This window comes from Gadus chalcogrammus, chromosome 1 (genome assembly GCF_026213295.1).
Source record: "Gadus chalcogrammus isolate NIFS_2021 chromosome 1, NIFS_Gcha_1.0, whole genome shotgun sequence".
NCBI classification, from domain to species: Eukaryota; Metazoa; Chordata; class Actinopteri; order Gadiformes; family Gadidae; genus Gadus; species Gadus chalcogrammus.
This window is the reverse complement of record NC_079412.1, coordinates 14,814,682-14,824,324: the sequence shown is the minus strand read 5'-3', so window position 1 is coordinate 14,824,324 and position 9,643 is coordinate 14,814,682. Positions and strand designations below refer to the sequence as shown.

Here is a 9,643-nt window from a genome sequence, read left to right as displayed (position 1 = left end):
TTCTTGTACAAAAACACGAGATGAGCAGAGCTTCGCCTCAGACTAACGACGCGCATTCCAATTAAGTCGTCTTCACAGGGCAGAGGTAATTAGTGCCACTCTCACCCGAACCTTTCTCACCTCTTCAGGTCACAAACTATTACCGGGGGAGTGGGTCCCTGGGGAAAAGCAGACCCTGAGTTAAAGACGGGGGGGTGTGGACGTACCGCTCGATATGGCAGTGTGAACCGAGCGTGGGACAGCAGAACCCTTGGTGGGGAGCCATTTGGAAGCAAAACAAGAGAAGCGGGGTTTGGGAGAGGGGCGGGGCGTTGGGGTAGTGAAGGGGGGCTGGGGGGGGGGGTAGTAGCAGGCTGAGTGTGTTGCACTGATCAGCACTCTGCGAGGCAGACAGCGCAAGAGAAAGAGGAAGAGGAGGAGGAGGGGGAGGAGGGGGAGGAGGAGGAGGAGGAGGAAGGAGGAGCGAGAGTTGGAGCAGCCCCGGCTGATCGGCGCTCTGCTCTCAGTCTCTCAGTCGCTCATCACTGCTGGGAAAAGCTGCTTCGCTTTATTTTTCTCTTCCGTTTTTTGCCTCAACTCTCCCCCACACACACGCGCACACACACTCAAACACCCACACTCTGGCTTTGATTACACCGGCTCTCGAATCTCTTTCATAATCGGACGAGTCGCGGACGTACGGCGAAGGGGGGGGGGGGGGGGGGGGGGGGGGAGGGGGGTCCCTCCAACTACTTCCGGCACCATGTTGCCCTGGAGAAGGAGCAAGTTTGTTTTGGTGGAGGACCAGGCCAAGAGCAAAGCCAAGAGCCTCGGGGGCGCCGGTCTCACCTACCACTCCATCCTCAGCTCCCTGCTGCACTCCTGCCCCGATCTCCTGCCGGACTTCCCCCTGAACTGGGTGAGCAGCCTCTTCCAGACCAAGCGGCAGAAGGTGGAGCTCAACAAGGAGGAGCCCGTGTACAACGCGCGCTACCTGGGCAGCGTGGTCACCATCACGGCCAAGGGCAGCGGCTGCACCCAGGAGGCCGTGGGCAAGATCTGGACCAGGAGCAACTACGGCGAGCAGAGCCTGAAGATGAGGCTGACGGTGGGGCCGCAGGGCCTCCGCATGAGCCCCGACAAGAGGAAGAAGCCCACGCACGTCTACTCCCTAGACCGGATCACCTGCTGCGCCGCCGACCCCTGCAGGCCCAAGATCCTGGCGTGGGTCTACCGGCACCAGGTCAAGAACATGGCGGTGGTGCTGCGCTGCCACGCAGTGCTGCTCAGCCGGTCGGAGAAGGCCCGCCGCGTCGCCCGCAGCCTGGACCGCAACGCCACCGCCGCCTTCGGCGAGTTCAAGCGGCTGAAGCGCCAGAGCGACTTCCGGCACCGGCAGCAGCTGCTGCTGGGGGAGGACGCCGTGCCGCTGATGCCCATCCGGAGGCTGCTGAACGGGCAGTGCCACTACCGGCCCCCTGCCGACGGCCCCGCAGGCAGCTCAGCCCGCCTCGCCCCCATCGCGGAGGAGGAGGAGGAGGAGGAGGGGGAGGGGGAGGGGGAGCAGCAGGATGAAGATAAGGAACAGAGGGCGAAGGAGGAGGAGGAGGAGGGGGAGGGGGAGCAGCAGGATGAAGATAAGGAACAGAGGGCGAAGGAGGAGGAGGGGGAGGAGGAGGAGGAGGAGGGGGAGGTGGAGGTGGAGGACGAAGACCAGGACCAGAGGGAGAAGTGGAAGAAGGAGGAGGGAGTGAGAGAACATCAGGGCCATCCGGGGAGGCCGAGGGTTTTAACCACCAGCAGGGATCCCACGCAGCTGCTGTCGGAGCTGGCGCTTGGGGACATCGCCGGGCTGGAGGACTGCCAGATCAACTTTGTTAATGACCGCAACAACAATACCTTCACCTTCATCACCTCCCTGGTGTGAGTAGCAGTGTGGAGTTAAAACAGAAAAAAAGGATTCAAATTTCCACAGAACAAAAAAAAAACGATTCCTCTCCTGTTCTCTTTCTCTTCGCTCTCCTCTCTTTATTTCACCGGCGCCCACTACACTGGCTCCCCCGTGAAGCCTCCGTCCACATCATGTGAAGTGTTCACCGGAAACTTCCCCTCCTGTTACCTACCCAGTGAGGGGAGGGAAACAAACGCAGCATCTCTGTTTGGGAGCACTGTTATTGCTGACTGATGCCATCACTGAATGTTTACAAGGAGCATAAGGGTGATGCTAGCGCTGTAGCACAATGACAAACAGCAACTGTTTTTACAGAGGGCTGACCACGGCGCTACAGAGGAGCACCGCTACCAAGGTGATGCAACGCTTGGGTATCGATCGGCACCCCACAAGCGGAACAATATTTCCTAGTGCTTGTTTGGCTCAGTATTCATGGGAGTATGACTCGAGTTTATGCAGCAATGACGAGCAGGAACACACTTTTGGACGGAGTTGTAATATGTGTGTCGTCAGGGAGGTTTGTTTGTAGATATGTGCCCTTGTGTTTTTTAAATGTACGTAGTCAGTGGTTGTCGATTCAGTTGACCTTTTTCAATGAATCCAATCGAGGAAACAAGTACTTTAGGGGCTTATACTATTAACCAGATGAGGCTATAATTTAGGAAGCAAGCCATTGATTTGACATGTTTATTGCCATCTTTTGTTTGGGTCGTCCTTGTAATCAATGCATGAGAAATCAGCCGCTACCTTCAAAAATGTCCTTGCTTGAATTTGTTCCTTTTTTATTCTTTCCTGTTCCTTTTTTATAATATCTTTGATATTTGGCTTTCCAAAACTTAACACTGTGATTTGCTTTTGACCAGACCAGACATTCTATTCAAATATATAATAAAGCAACGTAATGTTTTATATATTTATTTATATAAACTTAATTTATGGCTGCAAAAATAGCCAAATACACCAAAAGAGCAGTTCATTACCTAGCTCCCTCTTTCAGTTGGCTCTCAGCTGTTATGAACTTATTCACCTTTGTTTTGAAATTTAAGCCCTTGCAAAAATGCCGGAGGAATTCTTACAATTTAATAGATGCCAATGTTTTTAATAATATTACTTACTAATTAAGTGTTGATGCAACTGTTTAAAGATGCATTGTATTGCAATGAGACAAATCTATTTCAATATATATTTTCTATGAAGTATAAATAAATACTACATTCACTTAAAAATATGTTTTGTTCACTCTTTGATTATTTTGTTAAAATGCAAATCATTCCTTTTTAAAGATGCAATGAAAAGAAGTTCCAAACATCTCAGGCTCTGAATATTTCACAGAACGTCCTTCATCACAAATATTGCTTAACTTATCTTTTCTTGTCGTATCTTATATTATCTTGCCACCAGATAATATTCAAGATATGGGGACTGCATTGTTGAGTTCTGCTTAACTTGATGTTAATGTGTTCAGGGATACATTTCTCCCAGCCACGGTATTGGCCTCTCAGCCCTCTACGCAAAGAACAGCCATTAATCAGTGTGCCCAAGCCCAGGAACCAGACAGAAATCACTGCCTTGGCTAGGGCCTTCGGCAGGCAGTTTCTTACTCAACCAGCTGATTTAACACCAGGTACAGACCCAAGACGATGGCACACCATCAACCATTCAACTGACGGCCGTCTGACGCACATGATATCGGATTGGTTTCTATGCAGCGTGTGTCCATTGTTGCATTTTTCCAAATCACTTTCCCTTTTGTGACCATTAGCAAATGCCGACTATGCATTGCTGTCGATGGGGCAGAACATTTTACTGAAGTTGAAAATGCTGAGGTAGAGGGGTCCCCGGGGAAACGTCCAACTGTGACTCGGATCGATTTCTTATTTTCCCTGACATAAACCACTTGTGAAAAGAACCTTGTTCTGAGATGTCCCGCTATAGATTACCAGAGGATCCCCCCTTTGTTTCCTGCCACAAATCAGCTCACAGCATGAGGTCCTAAGGGGCTCTACACCACCAGCACCAACCCTCTGGGTCCTGTATCATCCCACCCCATCTTCTCTGGTATAATCCTCTGTGAGATGCTCCCCCCCTTCCCAGCTCATGCTAAAGCATCAACCATCAACAACAAGATTAAACCACAACAACAACCGTCCTGCAAGATTAGCAAGCTCACATCCAGGCTGAGAGTTACTGAGGCTGTTTGTAGCAGGGCGTCATATCAGACACGGAGTAAACATTATGGTAATGCCGAGCGAGCGGCTTAACGGTGGAGACCAGCGGAAAAGGGTTTAATGTTAACACAGTTTTCCGTCAGCGAAGCGGCGAAACGGGCAGATGGCAGATGGCAGTGACAAGGTGTACGCCAGCCCACGTCCCCGTTCCCTTCCAGCCCAGCTCCCCGTGGCGGGCCCCGGCACCGAGCCAGCCTCTCGAGGGACAGGGGGCTCTCAGCCTGAACAAGATGGGGGCTGGGGTGGGGGTCTACTGTATGTTGGTTCACATGTGAGGCAGTGTTCAGGGGCGTGCGTGAGTGTTGGTTGTTTTTCCGAGATCAGGAGCGATGTTTTGTAAGCACACACATGCACACAAACGCACATACACACACAGCTAATAAGTGACAGCCGAACACACCTATGGCGGTGCAGAACAGAATATAATGTTTCTGCAGCAGTTGGGGGGGGGAGGGAGGGGGGGGGGCAGTTGGCGGGGGGGGGGTGGGGGGGGTGGGGGGGGGGGGGGGGGGGGGCTGGGAGGGGTTGCTGCTCCTGCGTGAAGAGAGAAGTAGTGTAGAAAGGAACAGAGAGAGAGTTGGGGAAAAATATTTTGGACAAATACATTTAATAAATAAATAATTTTTATATTGAGCACCGCTACAATATAAACAAGGCAAAAATAAGTCAATTTTTATTTACAGTTGATTAAAACCACAAACCTACAGTCCACCTTAACAGTCTGGTTTTTCATGACCATCCAACAGGAGGCATGCTAAATAGTAAACCATGAGAGAAGTCTATTCCATGGGGATGGTGTCAGTGTGAGGGCTCATTGTTATGTGATAGGGTTAAGTTATCCCAGCGTCTTCCCGTGATGTTCCTGCACGGCACCTCCAACACCCACACTTCCCGGAGGACTGCCCAACATTTCTGTGCTGATAAGTTATTCATGAAAACCAGAACTTTGTTACGGCCATCAAACTTTGATGCCGCTATCCGATCCTGTAAGCATTGCCAGCGACAGCGGGAAAAAGAGATTCTCAGATCAAACAATGCATTTTTGTGTTGGGTTGTTGCTTATGGGCTGCATTGTCAGGCATTGAGAGACACTACACGGAAAAAGTTTGTGGTGACGCTTTCTCCTCCTTCTTCTGATGGAGCCTTGCAGCCGGGGAAGCAAACCAGTTTCCTACATCTATTAAAGTGAAGGAATGGGTTCGTTCATGGCGGGGAGATGGTTTCATTTTAAATAATAATTCCCCCTTAAATCTTTCATGAAATCCTCCGCTGTAATTTTCTCCCCCTTCCTTTTCTCTTCCATCACTAAGCCCCCCCCCCCCTGCTGATGCCGCCTGCATCCTGACCTTAAGAAAAGGAGAAGCCAAAGAAGGAGCAGGAGATCCTCTCCATCACCTGTGAATGTGTGTAAGAAGGAGGAGGGGGATCGGGGCTACACCTTAATTCTCCCCGGACATTAAGAAGGGATATAATGAGGCCACCACAGCGTTGTTCGAAGGGCTTAACGATGAAATCTAAATGTAGGTTTGAGTTCCCAAAGTTCATTGGACCGGCTGGTACTGTGTGTCATCATGTGTGTATTTCTGTGTGCGTCCCCTCGCGTGTGCGTCAGCCTCCTGGCTGAGATCGCTGTGATCCAGTTACGTTGTTAGATCTTATGTATCAAGTTCATCTCACACATCGATTATGTAAGAAGACTGCTGTGGTTTCATTCTGGCAGCACAATATGTGGAAAACAGGACACTTGATTCACTACAGATTGCAACAAAGGTTGAAGTCCACAGCCTTGATAGCATTCGAAAATAACCGTGGGTCTGGGTCAAGGTTTACTTCAAGACTAACACAATACCAGACCAATTCAGAGCCTTCTGTCGTTCATTACAGTCAGTGCTGCGGAAAAACAAGCACCTTCAGCTCTTACATAAATCACAGACAGCAGGGAGGCCATTTACTACAATTAGCGTCTGATATGCTGCTATTAGCAGTACCTAACCCTCTTTATTCTACTTGGCCGTCCACATTATGTTCTGGCGACTTTTGACAAGACGGAAGGTACTGAAGGTTTTTGCCAGACGCGTTTTTTTTCGGACTTGGAAATTAACATGGTCCAAATAGTCAGGCTGTTGTACGATGACCTACGATCTGGTGAAATCAAAACGGAGAGCGCTATCTCCCAACTCTCTTTCTCACAAACACACACACACACAAACAGCACAATCACACATGCACACCCACACCACACAAACATGGCCTTGCACGGAAACATATGCTTGCGCACACTCACAACATCCCAAAATGAAACTGGGTCAGGACACAACGTGACGAAAGGCGAAGCGAGAGAGAGCGATCGCCCGTTGTTCGGTCGTTATAAGACCCCCTGAGGCCCGCTCCCTGAAGCCCCATCGGAAGGGGCCGGGAGGTAAGGGCCACAGCTAGGGCAAGGGGAGCTAATGGAGCCGGGCGGACATGTGATGAGAGGTCTGGCACCTGGCATGTGGACACGGGCCGCTGAGTCAGCGCCATCGCCACTGAGCCCTGGATAACCTCGGAACGGAACAATACACACACAGCCCTGGACGCCGGCCACAGACAATTATTTTGCCCGAGCAGAGAAAGGGAACGGCCAGCCTGTTACGAGGACAACTTTTTTGTTGCTGTGTCATCGCCCGATGAGCACAGAGAGCGGCGAGTTTGGTGCTAAATGAATTGCTACAGCGTACGTTACGTGCTGCCAGGTCGTAGCAGGGGGGGGTTAGTAGTTTGGCGCAGGGGCCCTTGTGGGGTCTTTTCATCTGGGCCCTAATGACAGCCTTAGCATCATGGCCCTGACGACACTCTCTTAGAGCCCCAGCCCCGGGGCTTCCTATCCGTTCAGGGCACCAGCAGGAAGTCATTACCAGTCCTCCTAAACTCCACAGGGGGCTGCAGCCGTTCAGTGAGGCATCATCATACAGGATGCGCTTCTATAAACTATATGGTAGATTACACATGTTAGTCATCCCTCATAAGGGCCAGAAGAGGCCAACTCTGACAGATTTGCCTTTGATTTTCTTGCCTAATGATATTCAAAATAATTGAATATCATTATTTTGAGTGACTCTGTGTTTCTCTCTAGGTCTCCTTAGATCCCCCTTGATCTTCTCTTGGTCTCACTCGTTCACTAACTGCTTTTCACTCACTCGCTCATTCACTCACTCAGCCATTTTTTTAACCCACCCATTTATTTCCATTCACTCAGTTAGTAGTGCACTCATTGCGTTTCATATACTCATCTTCTCTTAATTCACTCACTCACTCACATACTGCTTTTCACCCACTCACTGTTTTTCCCTGACTCATTCAGCCACTCATCTACTCTCATACTACTTTTCGAACACTCTTTCAGTGCTCTTCACTCAGCTCACTGGCATAATTCTGTGGCCCATGAGTAAGGGTGAGTGCTGGTGAATGAGTGCCTCTATTTCCCCAGCTGTCTCCCCCACTGGGTGACAAACACCGAGAGCAAATCGGAGGAGTCTGACATGCGCCGGGGAGAATAATTGATGTGGGCTCCAAAAGCCCCGTACACACACACACACACACACACACACACACGCACACACACACACTGAGATATATACACACACATACACAGACATAGACACACATACACGCATACACTGCCACACACACACATAAACACACATACATACAAACACACTCTGAGACATACAAACACCCACACATACACTCACACAAACATTGACACCAACGCACACACACACCCATGCGTGTACACACACACATGCACACACACAATCCCACGTGCTGCGGTGCTAATTATTGTCACTTTCCAGCTAGTCATGCAGCTTTCTGCTTGCTTTGGTGACACTGGGAGGATTCGGATGAAAACCCTGATCTCAGCCATCACTCCATTCCTCTGGGGATCTTGACGTGTGTAATGCTCGTTGACAACCCTCTTTACCTGGCGGTTACGCTGGAGAGAAACGCTGTATAATGTAGAGTATTTTCAGACCATTTATAAACACAGTAAACCTGAATACTTGGATCTGAAGGAAACAGGAGAGGTTTAAGTTTCGAGGTGGACACCACAGCTTCTCACTCCTTCACTGGGGCATGGATTTACTGCCAGAGGAGCAAAACCCATCGCTTCAATGCATCAGTGTCAAAAAACGAATTTTCCCTCACTCAATGGTTCCAATGTCCTCCACATGACGAAAACGAGGTCAAACATAGAAACTCAAATAAGAGGTTGCTCATGGATGAGATGTCCGTGGAATGACGGCTAAGCACAGTGTGTCCATGACTTTCATTTAGGACACTTTGCTAAAGGAAAGTCAGGGGTCAGGTTCTACCCCATAAGTTGTCTGTTCTGTCAGATGCCCCCCCCTTGTCTCCTGTCCCCGTCACTCCCCCCGACAGAGAAAACAGATGCCACCGACGAGGGGATCCCGCTCCACGTTTACATCTGAAGGTCCATGCGTATTTGATGTTCTCTCTTAACGCCCTCCCTTGGTCAGCGTCAGTGTCTACACACGCCGCGTCTGCAATGAGAATAAAACATGACAGAGTCGAGTCGCAGAGAGGTGGCGAGGGAGAACGACGCGGAACCGAATTGATCTCATCAGTTGCGGTGTGAAGTCGGAAAAAAACCCTTCTTCTCTCGCCGTCGTCGTTGACGTGAAGAGGCTCTGACAGACGTCTCTGCAGGCGGTTCCCCTCTGTCTCCCGCAGTCGACTTCTCAGCCTTTTGATCGGACCAGAGGCTGAGCTGAACGTTTTCTCCCCACTGTTCCAGCCCCCGTCCGCCTCTGTCTGCTACCTGCAAGCTTGTTCCCGGGACGGGGTTTGCTTCTGGATTGGTCTACCATGGCTAATCAAATCAAAGGCCAAAAAAACACTGCACTCACTTACATAACAGACGGCATTGGCCTGTCATGACAGTGTACCGGCCTTGGAACAACCAGAGCTGATGTTACGCAGTTTGTAACTGTCGTACGTGCAGTTGTCCAGATATAGCCGAACGAGAAGAGAAATCACTCGCTGTATGGGTGGACCTCCACTGGAAGGTCCTTCCAGCCCCACAGCTCTCCCTGCAGGCCCCTGCAAGCCAGTGGAGCTATTGAGTGATGCTCAGCCCCGCCCCTCTGAACCCAACGGCAGTGGCGATCCGTAACAGCAGTTGAGCAGCACCCCATGGTGTCAAATATTCAGTTAGCTGGAGTTTAGTTGTTTGTGTGATTCATGTAAAAACGAAGGATGAAGAGAAAAGATTGAGCTGTAGATAATCTTCACGGAATGAAGATTGGAGGGCGTGGTGAACATGAAGTAAGACTTGTCGATTGAAGAGTCCACCTAGCAGGTCTACTCTCGTTCTATTGTTTTCAAGAAGCATCTCACCTCCAGCCTGCCAAAATACGATATTCCATTTCCAAGCCATAATCTCATAGAACATTATATGGTAAACTACATTCAATGTTCAAAT

At 50.1% G+C, this 9,643-nt stretch overlaps 1 protein-coding gene across 1 annotated transcript; it reads left to right on the top strand.

Annotated features, from left to right (window-relative positions):
• Nucleotides 1-742: 742 nt before the first annotated feature.
• On the top strand, nt 743-3,091 carry fam43b (family with sequence similarity 43 member B). Its single transcript, XM_056601272.1, has 2 exons — nt 743-1,602; nt 1,780-3,091. The coding sequence occupies exons 1-2, from the start codon at nt 743-745 to the stop codon at nt 1,904-1,906; spliced, it is 987 nt and encodes a 328-aa protein (XP_056457247.1). The 3' UTR covers nt 1,907-3,091.
• The last annotated feature ends 6,552 nt before the right edge of the window (nt 3,092-9,643 follow it).

Excerpts from the sequence above, each read along its gene's own strand:
- fam43b (XM_056601272.1), top strand. The coding sequence starts at position 743 with ATGTTGCCCTGGAGAAGGAGCAAGTTTGTTTTGGTGGAGGACCAGGCC. Across the intron at positions 1,603-1,779 it reads GAGGAGGAGGGGGAGGGGGA|CAGGGATCCCACGCAGCTGC; the intron begins GCAGCAGGATGA and ends TTTAACCACCAG.